General features: G+C 34.7%; 1 protein-coding gene across 2 annotated transcripts in view; it reads right to left on the minus strand.

Moving 5' to 3' along the window:
- The window catches only part of Col11a1 (collagen type XI alpha 1 chain), a 171,795-nt gene that overhangs the window by 56,665 nt on the left and 87,494 nt on the right, over positions 1-27,636 (minus strand). For both annotated transcript variants that reach the window (XM_026778271.1, XM_005371661.3), the window contains 10 exons: positions 21,963-22,016; positions 19,903-20,010; positions 17,015-17,068; positions 11,371-11,424; positions 11,201-11,245; positions 11,042-11,095; positions 10,883-10,927; positions 7,294-7,347; positions 4,789-4,842; positions 710-763 (listed from right to left, as the gene is read on the minus strand). In XM_026778271.1, the coding sequence (XP_026634072.1) occupies positions 710-763; positions 4,789-4,842; positions 7,294-7,347; positions 10,883-10,927; positions 11,042-11,095; positions 11,201-11,245; positions 11,371-11,424; positions 17,015-17,068; positions 19,903-20,010; positions 21,963-22,016 (576 nt within the window). The remainder of the gene's footprint in view (positions 1-709; positions 764-4,788; positions 4,843-7,293; positions 7,348-10,882; positions 10,928-11,041; positions 11,096-11,200; positions 11,246-11,370; positions 11,425-17,014; positions 17,069-19,902; positions 20,011-21,962; positions 22,017-27,636) is intronic.

Below are 27,636 nucleotides of genomic sequence, written 5' to 3' on the forward strand. Positions count from 1 at the left end.
TGTGTGTGTGTGTGTGTGTGTGTGTGTGTGTGTGTGTGTGTGTGTGTGTGTGATGGGAGATGGGAGAGGAATTTTCCTGCCCCGGAAATCCCCATACAAATAGTTAATACATATTCAACTGACAAAGACTAAGGAATAAAAAGCTAAGGGGTCCTGAAATCTAGTCCTTGAGTTTGCACTTGAAGCTGTACTCAAAAGCTAATTGCTAGAAGGTACAGCAAATGCTGAGGGGAAATGTGAGGCTCTCTATGTGTACCCTTGTCTCCCTATGGGTGCTGTTTGACAAGCTGGGGTATGGTCAGCTTTCGGTGTAAAGAGGGAATCATGACCAGTTTCTCTCTGCTAAGACAGCAAAATGAATGATTTAAGTTACAAACATGTACAGAGAACGATTTTAACAGCTGAGACTCTGGAAGAGGAACACATTTCTGCAGTTGCTTCTGAGATGTCCTTACCTGTGTTTTACTAAGAGCACAATGTACTTTCATGTTCTGGCCATGGATAAAGACCACGCCCCCCTTCTTACATACATTTCTAAGTTTAAGTTCCATTGTCTGTAATTGCTGAAATTCTTGAACTCATCGTTAGTGCACAAACACTTTTTTTCACAAAGGCATTCACAGTTACATACTGAGTTCCCAGCCATTCTGAATGTCATGAGACTTTTGCTATTTTTATTATTAATGGCTAAAAGAACAAAGAAACATACCTGTGGTCCAACCACACCTCCTGGCCCAGGGGGACCGGTCTTTCCTTGAAATCCCTAAGAAAGTAAATTACAATCTATAAAAGTTGTAGGCAGGATAAAGCAAAAATTAAAATTCTGCAAGATAACTGAAAAACATTTTAAATGGAAGTTTAATATTGACTAAATATTATTCTTTTCAAATATAATGTGATATTATTGTATTGATTCTTTATAAATGTCCAAAATATTCTATTTTCATTTTTCACATTACAGTATATATATTATTTTCAATAAAATAAGAGACTGGGTTATAACAAATATGGAATAAACTGTGTTCTTTTTACTGTTCTACCTCATCCAGCAATATAAAGAATTTTAGTCAAGCAAGATTTATAGATGATGTATGAAGGACTTTTATATTCTTTAAGATCATTAACTAATTTTCTCTATATAAATTTCTAACAGTATCATAAAACAGAATATAAAATATACTTATAAAGTTAATACTTTTCATTATTAGTAATCATATCCACTTTATAAATGTTATTCTCTAGAACCCAAAATAACAGTTAAAAATATATTTGCAAATAATCTAATCAATAAATATAAGATGGCTGAGTGCCCAATGAATCAAGCTTTGGGAATATATTCTGGTATCCTTTTCCATGTGATTTTATTTTGATAAATTTATTTCTCAAGTCATATAATCTACATAAAAATTGAAGAAATAAATACAAAAACCTGAAGAGAAAAGTCTTCAAAAAAAAGCAATGAAAGCAAATAGTGCCTACACTATTTTTAATCAAGAAAATATGGAAACAGTAAAAACAAGAAAAGCAGGAAAAAAATAGAAAGGGATCATTCTAGGTTTGTATCACAACTTAAGGGAGAGTATTATTTATAAATTGCAGGAAAATAAAAAATCTGAGTATTTATTATTGCAGTTCATATTACATGAAATGAAGTGTATTTCTCCTATTTTTAAATTTGATTTTAAGACTTCTACTTTTGCAATACTCTTCAATGGCAAGACAAAGTTGTTCTAAAGAAAATTATCAGAGAAATTATTTAGTATTTTAAAATTTTAACTTTGAATTAACTAATGAGTTTGAAAATCTTTGGTCAGACTACATTCTATGTATATTCACTTATAAATGCACATTTACATATGTACACCATATGCATGAATATACATAAAGTATATGTGTATATACAATTGTATGCATGAATTCACATTTACTTAATACTTTCTAGATTATGTCAACAACCTCCAGAAGTGCAATTATATCTCCATATTAGTAAACTCTCATCTTTATAAATAGGAGACTATAAATTGCTGAACTCTGTTCTTTTTCAGTAGTTTTCAAGAGGACATGACCAATAGTGTCTGGTGCCATCTCCACCTCAGCATGGAGATAGATTCCCTGTTGTGATTCCCTAGTAATTTTCCTCCTGGATAACACATGGATGCTATAGATAATATTTATTAACAAAGCACCTTCAGTTCTCAGGCTTCCTTTAATCTTCACCTAAAACCTATTGCATCATGTGGAAAAGTATTTCCCGACTGCCCTAGTAGACAGTCGAGTCAAGCTATATCCGATTCTTTCCTTGATAACTTCAGACTTATATCAGGTTCACTCACTTGTCCACGTTACGCAGAACTATCATCTCAAACCAGCTAATCTAATCAACTAGATTACATACATATATCAACCCACGTCACTGAAAAATCTCCACACCGTATCAGCTTAGGCAGCTACTAGAGTGTGGTTTTGCTTTGGAAATAGTTGTAGGTTTATAGCACATTGATCATGCCTCTCTCTCTTAAACAGCCATATGCTTCCTGTTTGAATTTACCTATTGCTTAGGTCTGTATTGCTTTCTCCAAACTACTGATCAATTAAGTTTGATTTAAGAGGAAAAAATGCAAGTATGACCTTTAAAAAGCATAACATTTTATGAAGGTCTTAGTAACTGCAGGAACATCAATAGTACACAAAATTAATAGAGTAACAGCTTATTACATGAATTGATTAAAGTCAATGCTCCACTGAAGAAATAGTGGAGAAATGAAAATTTACATACAAAGAGCCACATGGCTGCTAGCTCAATAATATAAATGATAGTTTTGGAGAGAGCTGGAAGATATGTCCATATGCCTGCCCATACAAAACATTCAGAGCATATGCATATCTAATGAATTCGACATTAGAATCATATAAATAAAATAAAATTAGGAAAATTATTATAATTCAAAATGAATTTTCTTACTTCATAATGCCATACTATAAACTGCATTTGTTTTGATTTTTAGAATATTTTAAGTTAAATTAATGTTTTCTAACATCTCTGCGAACAGAAATTAATTCCATTAATTAATTCCAATCATTAATGAGTGATTGGAGACTCTGTTACAATACCCAAGAAAATATAGTTTATATCCTGATAATATCAAAAGGAATTTAATTATTTTTAGGGTCAATACTAGATTCTACAGTGGCCCTCACATGAATTGTGTGTTTTCAAGATATAAAAAAACTATTAATACTTTTTTATTGGGAAACCACCCCAACAAAAACAAAAAGGCTTCAAAATATAAGACATCAAAATTTATTCTAAAGGATTTTTATTGGAGATGAATTTCAAATATAGCAAAATAACTTCTTCTTTGAAATAAGGAAACACATATACTACAAACTATATCCACTCTGGCTTTGAAATCTTCTGCAGGAAATCTTTAAATTCTAGTCAACACGGGGGAAAAAAAAGGTGAAAGAAAAACTTATGTTCTAACTATAGGGCTGTTCACTGTTCTCAAGTAAAAATTATAATACAAGTACCAAAACCTAATCTGTCTGTGGAAACTACTAGATAGAAACATTCCTGACGCTCCAGCTAACAAATTATTTTCTTCTTGATTTACATTTTAATGTTTATATGATATGGTTTCTTTGTAAAAAGCAAGTACTTTTAAAATTCTCTTTTGAGAATTTCATATAATATATTTTCATCATATTTAACCTCCCCTATTTGATTTAATTTAGAAATGAGGGGAGTCTCAATTATTAATTCTCAAGTTATTGATTTTTGAAAGATACATTAGAAGTATGGATCCAGGTGGCATCTTGTGGAGGTACCAGAATATGAGATCATCTCTATCAGAACATTCTAAAAATGCTGTAGCAACAATAAGATTCAAAATAATGAGCACCCTCTCTATTCAAGTGAACTTGATAAGGCTAACACTTGCACCTATGTATGCATTTGCTAAAATATTTTAATAACAGGCTCATTGGCAGCATAATAGGAACAGATGCAGAGACCCACAGCCAGACATTATGGGGAGAAAGAATCTATATGGGATATCTATATCAAACCCCTCCTCTCGATACTCAGGGAATCCTCCACAGACGCTAAGAGTCAGAAGGACTGGAGGAAGCCAGGAGAGCAAGGCCCTCTGACTCAGCTAAACAAGACACATATGAGCATATGAGCTTACAGCAAGCACAGGGCCTACATGGTTCTGCACCAGGCCCTCTGAGTAGGTACTATACCTATTACCCTAGTATTTCTATGGAACTCCAATTGTGAAAATGAATGGCTCTCTGACTCTTGTGCCTGCTGTTGGGACTCTTTTCCTTCTGATGGGTCAAAAATTAATGTGGTAGTTACTGATTTATCTTTTTATATTTTATTTTGTAGTGTTTAGCTGTTATCTCTCAGAAGCCTGTTCTTTTCTAATAAGAAACAGGAAGGAATCTGGAGGAGAGAGAGGTGGGAAGCAACTGGGAGGGAAGGGAAACTATAAGATACATTGTATGAGAAAATAATTCATCTTCTATAAAAGGGGAAGAAAGAAAGCAAAAGGAAAAAGAAGCTAACTACAGTGGATAGAGTATAATTAAACTGAGTGAGATATTAGAAATCAAATAAAACTAATCAGTACAGAAAGAAAAGAAACATGCTCCATTAGTTTTCCACTAGTAACTTCATTGTTAATAATAACACACGTTTCTATGAAATTGTGCTCTCTGGGAGCAAATTTTATTCCAAAAACATAAAAATTAAAAAATAAAAACAAAAACCGAGTCACTTACGGTCTCTCCGCGCTGTCCAGGGTGTCCTGGTAGTCCATCCTTCCCAGCAGGGCCCTGGAATAACAAACATTAAAGATCCAAGTCATAAATTCTTCATAAAAACTCTTCCCATGATGTTGAAGCCCAAGGGTAATATGGAAAAAAAAAACTATCTTGCATTTTACAAAAAATTTCATTTTGATTGTTTTATTTTATATAAAGGTTGATTTTACATAAACTCGTTTGTGAACTGCCTTCTTAAAGAAAAACAGACAATGAAAGGGAAATCCATAGCACTGCATTCAGAGCACATTGTATTTCAATTAATTCTTTCATATGCCTCTGTACTTTAAAATTATACATACATAAGTTCAGTTTTACTTTAGCAAAACATTAGTTTTCCAGTGCTTGAATATAAACTGTACTTTCCCTGTGTCCTATTTTAGAGAGCCTTCACAGCTCCACCCCAGGTAAAGAAAGTGGATAAAAGAGAAAGCTAGTGCCCTCTAGTGGCCATCAAATTTCTGACAAAAATGAGAAAAAATGCTAATCTGTAAAACAATCGTCATTTTACTTTTCAAACTGCTTCAAGTAGAGGAAAAACAGTTCATTTTTAGATGTCATCAAGAATAATTGTTCCTTCAATTTCCTGAAATATCCTCCAAGAAGGAAATACTAGGGAAATTTTTACCACGTTACTGCTTTCTACAAAGGGGCTATGTCCCTTTGCCATGTCTGAAGAGAGAAATGACACAATTAGCTAAATACTTAAAAAACACAACCCTGTGAGGTTTCGACATTCTAAATACTTAACAGATATTGACTGTTCTTTCAACAGTCTTAGAGATTATACTCCTATAAGCTGTTCAACATCCGTTCGTTTCTCAAAACAAATTTAGTAGGTATATACATTCTCTCTATTCTAAATAAATGCAGATAAATAGACATTTTAATTAAGGTATTTTTATGACAGGCCTGTCACCCCTTACTAATTATTTAAATAATGTTGTTTTCTACAGTCTATTTTTATATATGTTATTATGGAGCCAGTTTGGGAGCAAAAACAAAAAACAAACAAACAAAAAACCAAAACAACTTTGATTTAAAATGAAGACTTCTTTCACTTTGATGAGACTCCTAGAGTGGTTGGCATGCTTCAGGGCTGCTCCTGTCAATGCCCTGACTATGTCTTCTACCTGATCCATTCCATTTCAACACACAGGCTGCTGTGTGTATTACCAGGTTTTATTTAAAATTAGTGATTGCTGAATGTGGTGATTAAAACCATATATCAACTATCTCTGCAGTTGCCATTAGATAGTAATAACGTATGCAGCTTTACCCAAAGCTTAGAGAGAAACAGAAATGCATAGTTAATTACTGGTTGATTGGACAAGATGCAGCTTTGCAAAACAGCAAACTAAAATACTTGCAAAATCACCACTGTTTTAATATAGATGGAGTAAATGTGTTATAATCTGAGGTCATTATAAAGTTTTCAGACTAATAGGATGTTAGGTGAAGCATAACACATGACCCTGGCTTCCTCCCCAAAGACACTAAAATTCCATCAAATATGTGCATAGCATTCAGTGTAAGACCTATAAATGTTTCTAGTAACCTCTGAGTGTGAGCAGTAAGCATCCTGCTCCTTACTAGAACAAATTATATTTAAGATTCTAAAATGATCATCTTTGAAATGGTCGTCCTAGATCTAAATGAAAATACCATGACTTTTACTGGAGTTTCTTGATGCTCTGAGGAAAAGAGATAATGGGCCAAAGAGCAGTGGTATGAGGCTTTCCTTGATTTAAATATGAATTCCAGAATTATACAACTAACACTTATACTATTCTAGTTTTTATTTAAGATACTGCTTAGCAAGAGACATTTAAATTATGTTGCAAAAACACATAAGAAATCAATATATTGAAAATGTATTCTGTAATATTTAAATTCCAATTTTATTTTATAAGGATTTTTGTTACAATACTTACATTTTTAAAGCAAGGACATCACAAGAAATTCCATAGAAACTTACTTGGCTCATAAGAGCTCACAGAATCTGAACTGAAAACCAAGGAACGTACACGGGACTGACCTAAGTCCGCTACCTATATGTGGTAGTTGGGAAACTTGGTCAACTAGTGGACTCCTAACTGTGGGAGCATGGAATGTCCCTGATGCTTTGATTGGCTTTGGAAAACCCATCCACCATACTGGATTGCCTTGTCTGGCCTTAATACAAAGAACAGAGCTTAGTCCTACTGCAAATTGACATGCCATGCTTTGTTGATACCCATGGGAGGCCTGTGCCTTTCTGAACAAAAAGAGAGGAGGAATCAATGAAGGATGGGGGATAGGAGGAGGGAGAAAACAGAAGGAGAGCAAGGAGAGGAACTGTCAGGATGTAAAACAAATTAAAAACTTAATGTTTTCTAAACAGAAAGTGCTAAAATTGTAAGCTATGCCTCTCAAGCATTAAAATAGTATTGAATAAAGCAAAAGAGAATTTGTCACACTTACAGGCGGTCCTTTTGGTCCAGGGAATCCAACTGGACCCTGAGGTCCTTGAGGGCCCTGAGAATAAAAAGCAGTAGAGAAAACTTAATGATAAACTTTCAAGAAGGTATCTTCATATTTTGCAGTTCATTTCTTCAGACAAAACACTGGAGGAACAAATTTCTCTCATTTTAGTCATGAAAGCATGGCAATATAATAGTGTGTACAGTCCTGATTGAGAAGCCAAATAGGTTTTTTTTTGTTTTTGTTTTTTTTGCTAAATACTCTTTATTTGATATATTATACATAGACCACCACAGTAAGTGCCTTTCAATGGTAAAAGGCAGCATCCTTTGACCTAGGGAAGTCTAATAAAATAAGACCATTGAGTCAAGAATAGACAGTTGCCTCCTGACCTTTAGCCATTGCCTGTAACAGCAGGAGTACAAACTTTACCACAGATGAGTCTTCTCATTTCTGAGATGGTGACAGAATTTCCCCAGTGTTTAAACATATTCATATGTCCAATTATATAAATTTAATTGTAAAACCATTTAGTAGGTTTGAGGTGACTACCTAAGCCAAATAGTTTTTAACTGTGTAAAACTACACATCACACCAATGCTCTTATGCCACGAGCACTATGAATGTTTAGAGTTCATATAAAATGCTAATTTCCCTAAACAAGGGCTCAAGGAATATTGAAGAAGAGTGGACAGGAAGTAGACGCTTCACAAGCACAGCAATTATTAACACACACACATTATTGGCCTTCTCAATAGTCAGTCATGAAAGGGTGGCTCTGTCCTTTACCACTGAGCCATCGACTATTGATAGAATCTGGGAGATTAAGATGGGCTGCTCTTTACATGGTACTCCCTACTGAGTCCACCAGGCTCAAACAGACAGCTCCAAACCAAGTCATACAGATGCCCTGCAAAATGAAAATGGCAATGCACTTCAAGACAGGCCAGTCTCTAGCAATGCATAGCTAACAGGAGCATAATAGCAGCTCCAAACCAAGTCACCTAGATACCCTGCAAAACAGAAACTGCAATGGACTCGAAGACAGTTCTGTTTCTAGCAATACAGAGCCAACAGGAGCAAACGCAACTGTCCCGAAAGCATTGTATACCCTTATCCTTACCAATTATGCAATGGCCATATCTGTCATTTGTCACTTCTGCTCCCTGCATTAGACTCTTTTGTATACAAGAAAAGATGAACTTCACTCTATAATTATTCTTATTAGCAATCTACTCCAAGATGTATTTATAATACCATTCCTAACTTGATACATAATTAGTTATATTATTATTCATACATATTATTCAGGTTCTTATTTACATATCTTTAAAATGCATAAAGCACATCGAGTCAGAGGGGTTGTTTTGATATCAAAAGGAAAATAGATCAGTAAGAGTTAAGCCTGTACTTGACAAGCACATAATTATATCTATAAAATGAAGACATATAAAATGGGACATAATATATATATGTTATCTCTTGTGTAATAAAACAAATATTAAGTTTACTGTTTCCAAAGCTAAAAAAAAATAGCTTGTTGAAGTCGGTCTGCAAGATACTTTACTTTTTATGTTATCAGTTTTTGCTTCACCAGGATAATTCATTACTATTTGAATCCAATGATTTGTCACAAATAAATACAGCTTTTTCCAAGTGACAGCATCTATCTTAAACTCAAAAGGAAGAGGGAGGTATGAGTACAAAAGTTTAGCTTAACAAAAATAAACTATGTTCTGAGTTGTCATAAACAATCTAATACTTTCCATTCTAATTTAAAAATAAGATAATATATATACATATATATACTAAAAGAATAAAAAATATTTAAAATTGCTGCCAGTAAGTGGGGAGTTAATATGGATATGTATGCGATTTATCACATACAAGAGCAGAAATATCTTCCCCTATGTAGAAAATTAATAATTAGATAACTTTATTGGAAATTAGTCATTCTAGGTTACAAATGGGGTAAAAAACAAAGAAAAGAAAAGCAAACAAAAACTCTTCGTTCTGATATTCAAAACATACAGTCTGACTCTCAAAGTCTTTTTCTAGATACTAAGGTTGTTTAATCATGGTATTTTTCAAATTAATATGCACTTTCATTGGTGCTTTAAAGCATAATAAAAGTCAGTTGTTCAATGATTTGCTAAATTGTCCTATTAATTTAATGATTTGACCATTTAAATCTACTATATCTTTTTATGAGCATTACTTGAGGCATAAAATATATCAAATATGTACATTATTTATGAGGTCAAAATGTACAAGATGAATGGACTTAATTTGTGACTAGTTCATCTAGAGAAAAAACATGTAGTAATTTAATTAAATATGAATCAGGCCATAAAGAAACTTTAATTAAATGCTTATTTTCTTCTAATCTATTCCTATTTTGTTACAAACAGAAGCTCAATTTCAATCCACTTGTTATTCAGAAATTCAAATTCTCATGCTCAGTTTCAAGTTCTGTATCAGAGGTATTTCTGTTTTTCCTTCATGAAACAATTTAGCAACTTCAACTTTAAAGTCTCAATAAAAATATACAAAAAAAGAAATTTGCTAAAGAGACTACACAAGCACAAGACCCACCCTCGAAACTCAGATTCCCTTCTAAAAAAGCTTGATGCTGTAGTCTGCGTCTGTAATCTCGCCACTCCCAGCAGGAGAGAGCTGGCACAGACAGATGAATCCCTGCAATCATCTAGGCCAAGTAGACCGGCACAGAGAGCAGAAATACAGCAAAGAGGGGACAACTCAGAAAAGAAGTAGAAAGCAAGAACCACATCAGAGATTGTCTTCTGACCTCCACACCTGCACCTCATTCACACACAGTGATGCCCAAGCACACACACACACACACACACACACACACACACACACACACACGCACACACACACTACACATCTTACACAAAATATCTACAGAATGGCATAAGCATAATTTAATAATACATTGAGTCCTCGTAGAAAATTAAGACTGATTATACTCCATTGGATGTGATACAAACTTTAGATTTAAAATTATTTCAAGACCATTGCTTTCAAATAATGCTGGTTGCCTCATGCCAAAACAGCCAAACAAAGGTCTTGGTTGCTCATCTGTATTTGTCTTTAAGTTATATCAATTGAAAATCAATTTACTAACCAGTTCTTTTATTTACTGGAATAGATGTTTTATCTTGCCTTGAATGCATATTGATTGTGACTTAATGGCTACTGGTACTTGTATTTTGCCAATACAATGTGACCGTCAGTTCCATCTACAAGCTGAGTACTAATATGGAAAATAAGGAAGGGTAGGAATCAAAGTATATTTCATTTAACAACTCTATTTTGGTTGGAATAAGTATTATAACACAGACTGAAGATACACATTATTTCCCTCATTTCTATAATATTGCTTGTACCTTACCTAGTAAACTTGTAAGGAGCAGAGGAGTGGAAGTGTAAAAAGTATTTCTTAACTCAGACTGGAAGCTGTACGTAAATGTGTGCATGTGTCTTTTGACACCCTTTTGTAGAATTTAAATGCCTATGAAAGTGCTAATTTTCATCGTGTATGATGCAGCTGTGTAATACGTACTCTTTCACCTGGAGGACCGGGAGGGCCATCACCGCCTGAAGTCCCCTGGCAACAAAAAAAGAAAAGAGTGAAAAGGAAATCAAATTTGACTCTTCCTCACAACATTACTATCATCCACAGGAATTTGCAAAAAAAAATCACAGTAAGTTTGCATGATACCTTCGGCCCAGGTTTCCCTGTGGGACCTCTGGCACCTCTGGAACCACGAGGACCCTGCGTAAGAGACAAGAAAACTTACCCAGTGTAAAGCAAATCCAAAAACAAATGTGGAAAACTAATAGCAAAATGGCATTCTCTATAGTGAAACAAAGTACCTACCGTTGGACCACGTTGACCCCGGGGCCCTGGTTTGCCAGCGACTCCCTGAAAAAGACAGTTCAAAGAGTTTCAGTGTGTAATAATGTCACAGTAAATGGGGGTGAGAAACAGGGACTCATATAGGGGCACGGTCACTAGCCATCTCTGGACAATATACTTATGCGCCATACCCGGGCACCTTTCTCCCCGTTGGCACCTGGAAATCCAGGAAATCCAGTGGAGCCCTGAAATAATACAAATAAGCAACAATGAATATGATTGTTTTCAATTTGTATGCCACAGGTTCCAATTACTTTGGAAAACATTGATGTGTTTAGAGATAGTAGCATTTAATTAAAAAGTATGTCCTTGCTTTGGACGCTCATAATATACAATCTTTAAATATAATTGTTAAGCCATTACATGAGATCTCTTCTTGAATTTGAAGGGAACTTACAGTGACATCTGAAATCCTGGAAGCATGAATTGATTAAAAAAAACTATTTTAATATTTAAATTTAAAAGTAAAATAAGAAAGTATTCACCATATCTATTATTATTAAACAGAAGATAACGGATATTTTATGAAAATAGTTTTTAATGTGATAGCCAGTACATTTGCTCCAAATCTGAAGAAAAATCACATTTCATAAATGGCAGTTATAATACAAAACATTGTCATTAATTAATATTACACATCCCCTCTTTCCAAGATCTCCTCCTCCTCAGTTTCTCTTCAGAAAAGAGCAGGTCTCCCAGGAATATCAACCCAAAACAGTAGAAGTTACAACAAGACTAGGCACATACCCTCATAGAAACACTGGGATGAGGAAACCCAGTAGGAGAAAAAGAGTCTCAAAAGGAGGCAAAAGAGCCGGGCGGCGGTGGCGCACGCCTTTAATCCCAGCACTCGGGAGGCAGAGGCAGGCGGATCTCTGTGAGTTCGAGACCAGCCTGGTCTACAAGAGCTAGTTCCAGGACAGGCTCCAAAACCACAGAGAAACCCTGTCTCGAAAAACCAAAAAAAAAAAAAAAAGGAGGCAAAAGAGTCAGAGACAATCACCATCCCCACTGTTAGGAGTCCCCTCAGAACACCAAGTTACAAACCAAAACATATATGCAGAGGACCTAGCTCAGACCCATACAGGCTCCCTGATTGTTGAGTCAGTTTCTATGAGCGCCTATGAGTTCTGCTTAGCTGATTCTGTGGCCCATATTTTGGAAGTGTCCTCAGCCTCTCTGACTCCTACAATTCATCCTCTTCCTCTTCTTCAGGATTCCCCAAACTCAGCCTAATGTTTGGCTGTGGGTCTCCAGCAACTTTTATTTTTAAACTGCATTTTATTATATACCCTGGAAAGCTTCCTTTCCATTTCCTACTGTTTTTAGAAACAGACATAAAGCTCTGTGTTTCGAATCCCAGTGATCTTAATTCACATCTTATGCCTCCCAAGTACCATCCAAATAAAGCAAAGGCATATATTGTCCACTTTGAGCCTATTTTTCTGTCGCTAAAGAGGGCAATGGACTATTATTAATACATCTTAATACTTTAAAGTTTAGGGGGCATTGGAAAAAAATCAGGATTCATCGATAAAGAAATATGAAATATGAAGTGATAATACTGGATAACATGGAAAAAATCAGGGTTCATCAATTAACAAAGGTGGAGTATAAAGTAATAATACTGGATAATATGGAAAAAATTCAGGTCTCATCCATAAAGAAATGTGGAGTATAAAGTGATAATACTGGATAATAAACAATGATTGTTTAAAAATGTAAAAAGCCCATAGTGCACTTACTATGAATGGGCATATTTTACTAGTGAAATACAACTTAAATCCCAATAACAAAAGTTCCACATTTTACCTTGGGCATATGCCCAGACTCTCATCTTCTCAGACACTTTATTGACCACTATCCAAACAGTTCTAGTCTTTATTAAATAACGAAATAGAGAAGATTGAACTTTGAATTTTTTTCTCTCAATTTTCTAAATGTTCTCCCAAACATAAAAGTGGAGGGAGTTTCAAAAAAAATCTATTTTAAACCATTGCATGGATGAAACTTAATAATGTATAAAACGATCTGCTGAGAGAGGAGCAGACTTGATTTTATACACATCTCTATGTGTTAAGGGGGATATAGTCACATTCTTTGACTTTTTATCTTTGTGTTCTTAAATCAACTTCTTGGCATCTAATTGCTCCCTAGAACAAAGTCCCCCAAGTGACAAATGGCCCATATATATCAAAATAAACTGTAATGCTTTTTAAAAATACAAGTTGTGAGTAGCACTCCAGACATACGTAAACTGAAAAACTCTCAGATAGGGACTTAGGAATCATTGCCCTGGACATATGTGAATCATAACCCTCTCCAGATGACACATACTTAATGATGGAGGACAGGTGGAAGCTGGAGGTTATGAATGGACAATTAGAACAGCCACCTGCACACCCACATTCAGAATGTGACAAGTTCATTGCCATTTGAATGTAGCAAAGCTTTCCTATTTAGCAGTCAAGCTAGTCAAGAAAACTGTATGTGTTGTCCCATTTCATCACGGGGACAAACAATGATCCAAAGAATACACAATATTGAATGTGTGATGTGATTTTCAATATATTTTGTGTTGACTATCACTTTAGAACAAATGATAAAAAGTTTAAAATGGAGAAGAACATTCCGTATATTAAGATTTTAAGGGATTTTAATATTTTAATTTTAAAAACAATTTGCCTTCTTTGTCTTCAGAATCAGAGGAAGTCCTATCTGTTAGTTGCTATATGACTGAGAATTTAACATATAAATAGAATCTGGCATCTAAATGACAAACGTTACCTAAATTTTATACACAAATGAATATGCCTGCTTTGATCAGAATAGATAACTGCCATATTTAAAATACACTATTAAAGAAATGCTTAATATTAATTGTACTGTTTTAAATTTTTTATGTAGTATATATGAAAGCCAGAAATTTTCTCAACCTGCCAGTTTTTCATGTAAAGTTTTCTAAACAAAGTATGCAATGCACAGTCAAACTAAACACTATCTCTAAAATGGAAAAAAAAAACAAATAAAAGATGACAAGGGGAAAATTAGTGCTGAAATTATTCTGTCAACAAATAAAAACTTGCACAACTATCTTGTATAATGTTCAATTATGAAAGTATTCTACTTCATGTTAGATCTTAGGTTCTAAAACAACTGTCATCTTTTATAATACTTGGTGGATTTCCTTCCCAGATTATTTTGCTCCTATGACATTGGCAAATGACTGTTTAACTACAGGTCTTCAACTACTTAGAATTAGCAGCCAAAGTTAAATTTTCTTTAAATATTGTCTTCTATATAGGAAAAAGGCTTAAGGCTTCCTTTGATGTATGATGTGAACATCACTGTTTTTTATTTATTTAAAACAGAACTATTGTTTCAATTACAGGAAAAAAATTGGAGTTATGAAGAAAAGGAACATTAAATATGGATGTCTTAAGTCTAGACATTGCAGTTAAAGGATAAAGAAATGCATCATCTCATTGTGAGAAGGATGACTTTCATTTTGCCAACTCTAGGATTTTCATAATAAGAGTTTAGAGAATACTGATCAGAAAATTGATGCCAGCAAAATGGAATATATCATAATTTCATATAAACTTGCAAGATATGATGGTGCTCATTCAATGACATTATGACGGTTTCCTATCATTTTTAAATCAAAATAAACGTACACCATGATTTCTTGTGCACCTTAGTAAACAGATTAAGGATTCACAACATAAAGCTGAGATAGTTTACAGTTTATGATTGTACAATTAATGGATCTCTACAGAAATAACTGTTGTTAATTTCCAACACTTGAAAAGAATGTGAATGGAAGATAGAACAATATATTACATATAAGATAGAAAATGTAAAAGACAACTGAGCAGCATTTTCGATCCGAAGAACATTTAAATGACACTTCACCATTTTTAAAATACATCTTATTATATAAGGAAATAAATGGTCTGTGTGAAATGATTAAAAAAAGTCACATGGCAAGATTAATATACACAGTGTAGGAAAATGAGTGGAAACTATCATCCCCACTTTGGGGAAGGACAGTTTTGTCACCCACAGGTTATCTATGAAGCGTGTTAACACATGCTTGTGATATTAACATAACTAAAATTTCCTATATCCGTTATTCTTGCTATGTTTACTTTTTAAAATAGAAAAGACAAGAAAACCGACCAATATAAAATGCATCTCATGTACAATATTTTAAAAAGTGAGTACGTATAATTGTGCATTCCTATAATTCAAGCACATTGGGTTTGAAGCAGGTGACCCGCATGAACAGTATAGCAAATCCCTGTCTTTAAAAGAAAAAGGAATAACTACCCAAATTATTAATTAACATTTACATATTGATTTCATATAGCTATCAATATAATTAGTAAGTACATCAAGGCTAGCCAATGATAGTTTTTACAAGCAAAAGCAAAATTCATGTTCCAAAATAAACAGCAATCACAAAATAACTCATAATTAAAGTATTTGTAATTATTTCAAATATCAGAGACTGAAATGTGAGCAGCATAGTTGATTACACTGTGTATTCAAAAGATAAAACTATGTCAAAAATCTCTGAAACTTGTAATGTTACTTTCGTTGACTGAAAAGTAATAAAACGTAAACACTTGTTTAGCCCTGAATCTTTTAAATATTCTTAAGACACAGACGGGAAAGGATGAACAAAAAGAGCCCAGGTGAAAATGAAAGGGGTGGAAGGGCGCAGGCCCCGGTCAACGATTCCTGGAGGCAGCCTAAGTTGCAGGAGTCCAGGACAGATTGGCTCCTAGAGGTTTTGGAGGAGATGTGGGCCTAACAGCACATTGATCACAGACCCCTGGCCTTGAGAAAGGCAACAGTGAAACTTTCAATTGTTCTACATTGCCCAAGTTTTAGATATTTGTTATGGAACTCTGGGGAAATGAATGTTACTGCAAATGAGAGCCAGAATTTTTAAAAATAATGGAACAGAGCCAGTGGAATGGCTCATTGGCTGACAGCACATTCCACCAAAACAGTGAACCAGAGTTTGATCCCTCAGACCCACGTAGTGGAAGGAAATAACTGATCCCAGAAAATTGCTCCCTGTCCTTCATATATGTGACCTGGGATGTGAGCACAGATGTGTAGATATAAGCAGACATGTGCACACATGTAAATACATGAATAGAAAAAAGAAATAATTCAAACCACAAGGGTAAGAGAAATAAAATAAAAAGCTATTATCTTCCACGTGATAGCTCATGTAACTGAAAATATTTTATTTTCTCAAATATATTTATTCTAATTATGTCAAATGAGTTAATTAAACCTTTCTTTCATAATGACCCTGTGCCCAGAAATTCTCAAGGACATAACATAATCACAGGCTCTCTGAAACACCTGAACTCCAGGTGAGTGAGTGAGTGTGTGTGTGTGTGTGTGTGTGTATAGCATTATACATGTAAGTGTGTTTTTTATTTGGTGATAAGTATTAAGGAAAAGAAAATTAGACTTTATTCTCTCTTTTCTTTTTTTTTTTTTTTTTTTTTTTGGTTTTTCGAGACAGGGTTTCTCTGTGGCTTTGGAGCCTGTCCTGGAACTAGCTCTGTAGACCAGGCTGGTCTCGAACTCACAGAGATCCGCCTGCCTCTGCCTCCCGAGTGCTGGGATTAAAGGCGTGTGCCACCATCGCCCGGCTTATTCTCTCTTTTCTCCATCTCTACAACTAAGTCTCTAAGGATAGGCAATTAGTAAACCTGTGTGTCACCCATAAAGTTCAAATTATTTTACCTTAGGACCTTGTCTTCCTGGATATCCTGGCAATCCTGGAACCCCAAGTTTCCCCTAAAATTATGAAAAACACAAAAGTAAATATAAACAGCCTATATATTATTGCTTCAGTGAGAATTTTCTGAATTATTTGAGCAAAGTATTTATATACTTGATATAATGCAAATGTTTACCACACTTTATTTTCATCATAGTTTTTTGATTTTTATGAGAAAAATGAAATTTTACAACGTACACATGTTAAATGTTTTTCTGATACCTGATAATAATCATTGTGCGAATGACAGTATCCTCTTTGGAGACATTTAATTTAGAAGAAGACAATTCTTACCCATTGTGAATTGTAAGGCATAAATATAGAAAACAGCTTTTTAAGTAAACATGAACACAAGTTAGTTAACAGAGTTGGAAATATATTCAGAACTTATCACTCTAACTGAAGAAAATTTTTATAATAAATTAACTCATTTATCATATTCTAACTGTAAATCAAATTATTAGATTATGTAACAATTTCTTATTAATTAAAATTTAAGTAACTGCATTTGGATACTCCTAATTCATTTGTACAAATATTTGTTAAATCTGAATTAATAAATTTAAAATATATTGAGAACTATAGCAAATGATGATAATTTACATGGAGTGTTATCCTTGGAATTGGGTACATGAATGTTTAACTACTCTGCTCCAGTTCAATGAAGTTATGTCTCAATGTTAATTTTTTTTAAAAAAAATGTTAATTTATAATCGGTTTTAAAAATGTATAACAAATACTGAGACCTTCGAGGTTTTTTCTGATGAATTAGTCCCCAAATTTTTTTTTTTTTTTAGTAAAGAAAAAATAATACAAGTAAGAAACTAAGTAAATGAATTGATGAAATTGTTTGTGGAATTCTGGACATCACTTTTGTGATAAACGCATAAACAAATAACTTACAATTTTTGCATTAAATTTTTAAACTTAAGCACATAGGATATATAATTATTGATAACATACATTTTCATAAACTATAGAGGCCAATGCAGGTACAAATTCATATGTGCAATGTTAAGTATAAGCAAAACTTTAATAATTAAAAACACAAGTTTAGCTGGAAAAATCCAGGCAGGAACATGTGCTATGACCTTGTCATTACAGACTGAAGTAAAGAATTGTAAGAGTTACAAGTGACACTGCATAGATAAGAAATTCTCAGATGGAGAATATGCAAACAAGCCCTAAGACGCTTGCTTTTAATGACGTCTATTTGGATATATTATGCTACCTCAGCTTATTTCATGGTTTTATTCCATTGATTTCAAGGCAAAGGAAAATCTCTAATAATCACAAAAACTGTGTTCTTCATTAATTGTATAGCATACTATATACCATTACCTTTTAGAATCATTTCAAAATAAATGCAGTTAGGTAACTTGTATTCTATTAAATGATGATGATATAAACATTAATAAATAGACATTTAATAATGAGATGCTCCATGTAGAAAAGCAAAGGGCAGTGCTTTAGAATAGTTTCTGGGACCACTGTATGTATCAGAGTAGAGCTGAGGAGGGCGGAAGGTCATCAGAGGACCTTCATCAGCTGACAATGAATATCAAGTGCAGTATCTACAGCCTTGATGGCTTCCCATTGTCTAACTAGTACAGTGCCCATCAGTGCAGAAAGGCAATGGGTTCCAAAGCATGAACCCAGCAAGACCACCATATCAGTGATCCTAGATGGAAATGGCTATTCATCTCTTCAGAATGTCTACATAACAGCAACAGAACTTCCTTCTGGGACATATGTGTGCAGGTGGAAAAATTAGTTTTCTAATAAGGAATCTAGTTTCTTTTTTTTTTTACTTTATTATTTTTTTTTATTGAGAAAAGGAAAAAAAACAAGTTTCCACCTCCTCCCAGCCTCCCATTTCCCTCCCCCTCCTCCCACCCCTCCCCCCCTCCTCCCACCCTTCTCCCCCTCCCCCCACTCCTCTCCCCCTCCCTCTCCAGTCCAATGGGCAGTCAGGGTTCCCTGCCCTGTGGTAAGTCCTAGGTCCTCCCCCCTTGGAATCTAGTTTCTTTATTTTCCAGAAATGCTCTAAAAAATATTTGAACAAAGAAGAGAATTCATAAAATTTATATCAACAGGATATGGCAGCTATTTTTACTTTGCTTTAATATATATATGAAATAATGATTATCATTTAATGTTTCAAATTTCCTTCCCATCAATTAAATTCAAAGACTGTGTTTAAGCTTTGTGTGCACAACACCTGCGTTGCATGGTTAAGACTATGGCTTTAATCCCCAATAGATAATAATTTAAACCCCAAACAATAATAATTTAAGTTCATAATATAGTAAAAAGTTTCTTAAATAACTAAATTATGCATTAAGCAAAATTAACGCTCTCTACTACATTAAAATAAAGATAGTAGAAATATTTTGACACAACAATATGACCCAGGTTTTTTCAAAACAATGACTATTGCATTTATCTGGAAATACTTTCTTAATATCAGATTAAATTCAAATCTTTTGAAAAGAAACCTAATGTATATACTTTAAACAGTATCCTATGAAAAATATAATCATATATTAAAAAAAACACCTACTTTGTTTGGGGACAAATATGGTTTGATTTGATCTAATGCAGTATGTGTGCCATCATTCACTGCTTCCTTTAAGCTCAGGACATTTAGACTCAGTATCAGCTGTGGGCAAGCTTTAGGGATGGCTGCTCCTGATTTAGCCCATTGCAGAAGGAGAAATGTAGCTGACTTAGGACTGAGTTCTGTCTCCCTACTGTAAGAGGACTGCACACTGAACACAAGAACTGTGCTGTTTACAATGACACAGAAGCACGCTGCACTGAACACACTGCGAGATGAAAGCAAACCAACCTTCTCTCCTGCTTGGCCCGAGGGTCCTGGGTCTCCAGTTGGGCCTGCACGGCCTTTGGGCCCCTCGGGGCCATCTTCTCCTCTTGGGCCAACTTGACCCACCTCGCCCTGAAATGCAAAGTAATATGGTTTGTTCATTTAAAACACTTGCGTATTTGGAGGTGGAGATTCCAGTCTATTAGAGAATCAGGCTTTTGTGACTCTTGGTTTCTTGTCTCATATTTGGTTTGCTTGCTTTCTTATGAGAAAAGGGTTAAAATAGTTTGATGTCAAGAAGCATTTCATTATTGAATAAATACCTGAATATGTCAAATAATTAAAAAGTTTTGGGAGCTTGATGGTACCTTTTGTACTACCATATTGCACAGATAATATCTGGGACAGAAAGAGTCAGAGGTAAAGAGAGCCACAGACAGAAACACACAGAAATTGAGAAAGGCAGAGACACAGAGAGTGACAAAGACAGAGGCAGAGAGAGACAGAGACAGAATGAGGAATTTTATGGGAAAGAATGGAGAATAAAGATTAGAAAGAAGTTTTGGAAACTATCATCTGAAGCACAAAAGTCTTCATTTTGGAATATTTTTTACATCTTGAGCAAATTGGCAGCTGAAAATCAAGTGAATTGCTTCCAGTCCTGAGAGCCTTCATGACCTTTAGGGAATCACAGCTACTCTGAGGTCTGCCTCTTTGATTAGATAGATGGGGTATTTATATGAGTTATGAAATAAAGTATTCAATGTACTCTAGGCGAATTCATCCACTTTAAAATATATTACTGTCAGATGCAAATATACCATCTTTACACTCTGCAGTTCAGGAAACCATAAAAATTAAAATGCATGTAAGTTCCATAATATGACTTTCAAACACCATAGTTCACAACATGTATACAGAATTTAAAATAAAACCATATTTCTTTCTCCTAGTAATTTGACCATACTATGCTGAAACTTTCAAAAACAACAGTAGTAAGTTATATAGAGATTTTGTTGAGGTTATATCTTAATAAACCTATTGTTGAGGTGAGACTATCAAAGTGGTATTTCGATGTATGGTTCTATAGCAGAATGCTTATCCAGCATTGTCAAAGTCCATAGTTACATCCTCAACACTACAAAAAATACAGATAGTTTAAGATAATATAACATAGCTTATCTTAAAAGTGCAAATATGCCAGGTGTGCTGGTTGATGCAAGCCTTTAATCTCAGCACCTGGAAGGCAGGGCAAGCAGCCTTTGTGAGTTTTGAGCTAGGTTGGGTTGGGCTACATAGTGACTTCAAGGCTATCTGTAAGTACACAGGGAGTCCCTGTGAAAGGGAAACTATATAGAATACTTCCTTAATGTATAGCCGACTAAACACATGTAGTGTCTAACACAAAGCTACTTTCTGGAAACAGGATGAATTAAATTCATTCTCCATTGAATCTATGCCTTTAGCATAATAGGTATCTTTGGACATTTGTGTCTCTTAATATAACCCAACATTTAACCCAACATTTAGAAAAACTCTGGTACTATACTATCCCTACTATCATTATGATTTCCAATATTTATACAACAACTGAAGTAAGATATCTTTGATAATATTTCACTTCACCTTTGCTTGCTGTATTTAGTGCAAAGGGAAACATATTTGTAAAGGGTGTAAGCTAATGTTTATGTGACTTAAAACAAGCATTTCATTTTGGAGAAAGGAACCGCAATTGAAAAAATGCCCCCACAAGAGTGGCCTGGAGGCAAGCCTGTGGTGCATTTTCTAATTGAAGATGGAGTTGACATGTTTGGGGCACCCTGGGATGATAGTCCCAGTACTGAAAGGAAGCAAACTGAGCTTAACTAGGAGCAAGCTGGTAAGCAATATTTCTTAATGGCCTCTGTAACAGCTCCTGCCTGTAGGTTCTTCTTCAACTTTTCTCAGGGATGTACTGTTACCTGGAAGGGTAACAGAAACAAACTCTTTTCTCCTTGTGTTGCTTTTGTTTGTGGTGTTTATCACAGCAGTAGAAAGCTGAGATAAACATAACGTGCATTTAAATTTATATACTTTCTACTCACTCTGTCACCTTTAAGTCCCATGTCACCTTTGAACCCTGGAAAGCCATCTTCACCCTATTATGAATAAAAAAGATTTTGATCAATTATTTTGAATGACTAAAAATAAGTTGTGAAATTAATATTAGTAATTAGAAAAAATCTCCTGAGAAAGAAAAATTCCAGTCATGAAACCACAAACTTTCTGTTCTGTTCCAGACATATTCCCTTATCCTGGAGTTTTATCATTTTTCTAAAGTGACTGGCTTAAATTAGAGAATCTTTCACAAATATATTCCTGACTACCTCTTTATCTCATGGAGAAAATAATCATTTTTTAAAATAATAGCATTTCTTTTAAACATTCTAACAAAGAAAAAGTAAGTACTTAAATACTTATCATTAACATAAATGAAAGAACTTGACAAAATACTTTTATCCAAAGTGACTCGTTTTACATTGGAATTTCCATGATTTGCTGTTTTCTCCAATGGAATGACAGTGAGCTTATCAACCACTGCAGGGCAGTCCTCGTTATCAACCACTGCAGGGCAGTCCTCACTCCTCATATTCAGAAGTAGTTGACTAACATATAAAGGACTCCATGACTTTTGTGTGCTTTTATTAGTTACAGTAGCATAAACATGATCTATGCAGAGACAACACTAGTTGTCAAGCCAACATGGTTAGGGGATTTTCATAAGGCTTCACTCTGAAATGAAGAGTTATATTTTGTAAATATTGTATTGAGGTGTGCTGTTTTTGCTATGTTGCATTTGTTTGACGCTTGAAGCTGTGATACTTTGCTTGTTTAGAACACCTGATGGTCTAATAAAGATCTAAATGGCCAATAGCAAGGCAGGAGAAAGAATAGGCAGGATCGGCAGACAGAGAGAATATATCGAAGGGGAAATCGAGGAAGAAGTAGCCAGAGAGGGAGAAGGACATCAGGGGACAGACACCCAGCTACATGACAATCCTCTGAGTAACAGTAATATTTACAGAAGTAAGAGAACATGAAAAGTCCAGAGGCAAAAGGTCGACAGGATAATATAAGGTAAGAAAACCTGCAAGAAAAAAGCCAAGCCAAGGTCAGACATTTACAGCTAAGTATAAGCCTCCATGTGGTTTATTTGGGAACTGGGTGGCGAACCCCCCCCCCCAAAAAAGTAAAAAGCATACTACTACTACAGTTATAGCTTTTTAATGGGTGCTAAGAAAGAAAGGATCAGTCTTCTCCTGGAAAAGGGCCTCTCATAAGTTATATGATCCTAAGCTGTCAGCCCTACACACATATATTTAAGTAAAATTAAATGGAGTCAACAGGTTATGTTTAAATATACATAATGGTGTTTTTGTGCTTGTATGTGTAAGGATGTTTTTTGTATATGTATTTGTGCATATAAAACTAATAATAGAAGAGGCCATGAATTTAAGGAGGAAAAGAATGGGGGAGGGCAATATGGTATAAATACACTGCTTATATATGAAATTTTATTTCAAAGGGAGGTTTTTCCAAGGTGTTTTATAGCTCCTAAATATTTGGGGGAAATGACTGTCTTATAATAACAATCCTCAGTATTTATACAAAAGAATCACTGAAATTAAGTGGAATTATTTATTTTACATTCGGCAATGGTACTGGTGAAATCACTTCTTTGTCGCAAATCAAGTACTGAAGAAAGATCTATTAAAGATAAATATTAAGAAATAATGGATAGATTTAGAGGAGAAGGGACAGCAGAATTTAGACAATATTGCCAGTGAAATGCAGTATTTAATAGCAAAGATTTTAGTATGTATTCATGAATTGGCAAGTTTAATTTATGAAGCTGCCCAGTGTCTCAAAAAAATGCATTCAATAAAAGTCCCACCAAATCCCAATTGTTGTGTATATGTAATAGCATGCAATGAAACAAGAGGCCATGGTTTTAAAGAGAACAGGAGAGGTACCCAGGAGCACCTGGGAAGAGAAAAGGAATGAAGGAATATTGTAATTCTGTTATATATTCAAAAGAGTGATTCCATTGAAATTCTCCACAGAGATTGAAGAAAATATTAAATTTCATGTAGAGATATAAAATATCCAAGATAGCCAAAGCAATCCTGAAGATCAATAAACAGCCAAAGGGATCGCCATCTTAGATATAAAACTATATTAAAAATTTCTAGATAAAATTTCTAAAACAGCATGGAACTAAATTTAAAAAACAGAGTCATTAGTCAATGAATAGACATAAATTCCTACTCAGTTTTTGAAATTATACTACAATTACATGATTTCTTCCTTGCATTTCCTGTGTGCTCCCAAATATATATTTATTATGACAAAAATAAGCCTGTTTGCAGTTAATCACAATAGGACATTGCTTCCAATAAATGGTAGAACCAATAATCTTTCCTAATTAGCCATTGAATCCCTGGTGATTAATCTATCTGACACCTTAAAATCCATGATGCTCAATAAGCACTAAGTGAACAAATGGAAACATATTAAAGTTTCAGTTGGCGATTTGTAAATTACATAAAGGTCTAGAAAATGTCATGTAACTGTTATGGTTACATGAAAAGTGAACCCCAAATTAAGGGTTTGCAGACTCTTTTCCTAGGGAGTAAACTATGCTGTTTTCAAGACTCTGGTGGCGAAGTGGCCTTTGAAAGAGCAAGCTGCTCTGTGTCCTGAGCAGCACCAGAGCAAAGGGAGAGGCCGAAGAGCAGAGATGGCCATTGGCTGCCTATTCATTACTGTCAGGACTTTCTCCCCTGAGACGGAGGTAATTACACAGTTGCCAGCTTTAGTTTAAAGAAAGCTGTGGACTGTGTCTAAGACTCAGTAAAAGTATTGAGGACTGGTTTGAACAATCCTAGTGAGTTGGTGAGTTTTATTGTTTTGTTTGGGTTTATTTATTTACCCATTTATTTATTTTATTTATTTATTTTTTTATTTTTATTTTTTTGGTTTTTCGAGACAGGGTTTCTCTGTGGTTATGGAGCCTGTCCTGGAACTAGCTCTGTAGACCAGGCTGGTCTCGAACTCAAAGAGATCCGCCTGCCTCTGCCTCCCGAGTGCTGGGATTAAAGGCGTGCGCCACCATCGCCCGGCATTTATTTAATTCTTTGAAATCAATACATAGAAGGCTGTTTTTGTCTGCCCTCAAAATATTCCTAATTAATGAAAAATATAAAATAAAAATATTTTTAGGTATGTAATTAATATATTTTAGAATATTATTTTAAGGTGTGTCACATTTGTTTATGTTCTCGGACATTTTTTTAAAAATTGAAAGATGTGCTGCTGTTGTTTATGCTGCATTTGTTTAATTCTCTAAAACTGTGATTCTTTGCCTAGCTAAAACACCTGATGGTATAATAAAGAGCTGAATAGCTTATAGCGAGAAAAGAGAAAAGATAGGCAGGGCTGGTAGATGGAGCGAATAAATAGCAAGAGAAATCTGGGAGGAGAGAAGGAACGAGAAAATAAGGAGAGAAGAGCATCAGGGGTCAGCCACCCAGCTACACAGCAAGCCACGGAGTAAGAGGGAAAGTAAGATGTACAGAAGTAAGAAAAGGAAAAAGCCCAGAGGGAAAAGGTAGATGGGATAAATTAAGAAAAGTTGATTAGAAATAAGCCAAGCTAAGACTGTGCATTAATAAGGAATAATAAACCTCCCTGTGTGTGGTTTATTTGGAAGCTCGGTGATAGAATCCTTCAAAGAGCCAAGGGAGTTAAAAGTAAAAACAAACTACATTTTAGCATTCCAACATGGAGGTAGAGTAAAAGAAAATCCAACAACGTTGGTGACCATTGCTAAGCAAATAACATGTCAAGTCATGAGATTTCAGGTGCTGAATTAATGTATTTTAGGAAAACAAAAAGATGGTGTCGAATTTGTTTAGAGCTGCAGAACAAAAGTTGCACGGTTTGGTTTATTTGGTTTTCTTAGTGGAAGATTGAGGGGCAGCCATGAAATCAAAAGCACAGAACCTTAATGTCAGCGTGCTAACTTCCTCTTTCGCTATTTCATAAGCATAAACACCATTACAGAGTAAGAAGGGTGTTTTATTTACTTTCAGGTGTTTGAGGTTATGGATTTCACTCACTTACTTGTGCATTCTCAGAAAGCATCTACTACTGATCTCACTGATCTTTAGCAACCTTTCTGTCTCCTTTTGATATATCACGGGCTGTATAACCTAATTTTATATTTTTGAAAAGAAGAATGTATATTCAATTTCATGGCAACATGGTGTAAAGGAGAATAATTCTGTTTAAAAACTTTCATTCATTTACCAATAATTCTCAAAATTAAGGTTTATTTTCTATTAGTTAGAAACAAAGGCAGAGCATTTAGCGATTTAGATTTAAAAGTGAAGCTTCAAACTGTAAGTTTCCCTTTGACTCAATTACCTTAGTTGTCGGCATACAGAATTTGCACTCTGATTCAAACTTCTAATGATTTTTCATTGTATCTATTGCTTCTTCTTCGACAAAACACAACTCAAAGTAACTAATAATCTCTTGCTGGTTCAACGCAGAACTGTGCTACATTTATTTGCAAAAATGTTTTCTCATTTGCTTCTCCTCATCCAGAATTATCTGTCTGTCACTCTGAAATGAATTCTCCCTCGAGAAATTTACCGCATGGCACCTCAACTAAACACGTTTTGTTGCGGGAGGTCCTTCCGCTCCTCCAGCCTATAGCCGCTGAGATACCAGCCCATTGGGGCGTGGTCTCTCTCCCTTTAAAAAAGCGGCCACTTCCCTCTCCTGTCTCTCTTCATTTCCTGCTCCGCTGGGACGGTGATCTGTAAGTTTTTTCCCCTTTAAATAAATACCACCCTATTAATCATAATTCCAAAGTAGTGTGGCATTGTTTGTGACTTACACCTTCACCTGGTGCCCAACGTTTGGTTTTAGGACCTCTCCTTCCCCTGCTCTTGTGACTTATGCCTTCAATGTTTCTTTTAAATATTGTCCACTTAATAATCCAGTAGGAAAATTGAATTGGTATTTAAATGTTTAACATGAATGTATACATATGTCAAAGCATAGATAACATACAATACAGAAACTTAAGTTCAGCACTGCCAGACCACCACTGCTGCCCTGTCACAACAGAAAGATTTTGAGCCATGTTTATCCAATGATGATCAAGATGAATTAGGATTATCTTCAAAGTAGCTAACTTAAATGAAAGTGCAACACATTATTTTCAGGAATACAATTAATTCCTTGCACACCTTTAGTATCTCCCAGGAGTATTTTCTCCACCAAATAAATTTTAGTAAGAATAGTAATTTATGTTTAGTTATCTAAACCCACCTAATACCAAATATATTCAATATTCACTCATAATATTATGATTGAAAAATAAATCATTCCTTTTAAACCAATGCAGTATTATTATTAAAATAAAGAACCATACTTACCTCAACCAAACTGCTAATAAAAGGCCTGTGTTTACACTTTGTGTTTGAAAAGTTATGGAATTATAGTATGAATTAGCCTAATCCTGATAGTCAGAAGTAGCTTCTTTGCACTGAAAGTTTATCTTTGAAGGATTTAGGAATGTCCAAATAGACTAAAAAAGCATTGTTCTTTAGGAAAAAGACAGGCAGTCTCCAAAAGACTTATTAAGGAGCCAGAGCCTTCCACAGACTGAGGCGCCTGCATTTCTCTACCTCTGTTTGGCGTTAA

This window comes from Microtus ochrogaster, unplaced genomic scaffold, assembly GCF_000317375.1.
Source record: "Microtus ochrogaster isolate Prairie Vole_2 unplaced genomic scaffold, MicOch1.0 UNK119, whole genome shotgun sequence".
Classification (NCBI taxonomy): domain Eukaryota; kingdom Metazoa; phylum Chordata; class Mammalia; order Rodentia; family Cricetidae; genus Microtus; species Microtus ochrogaster.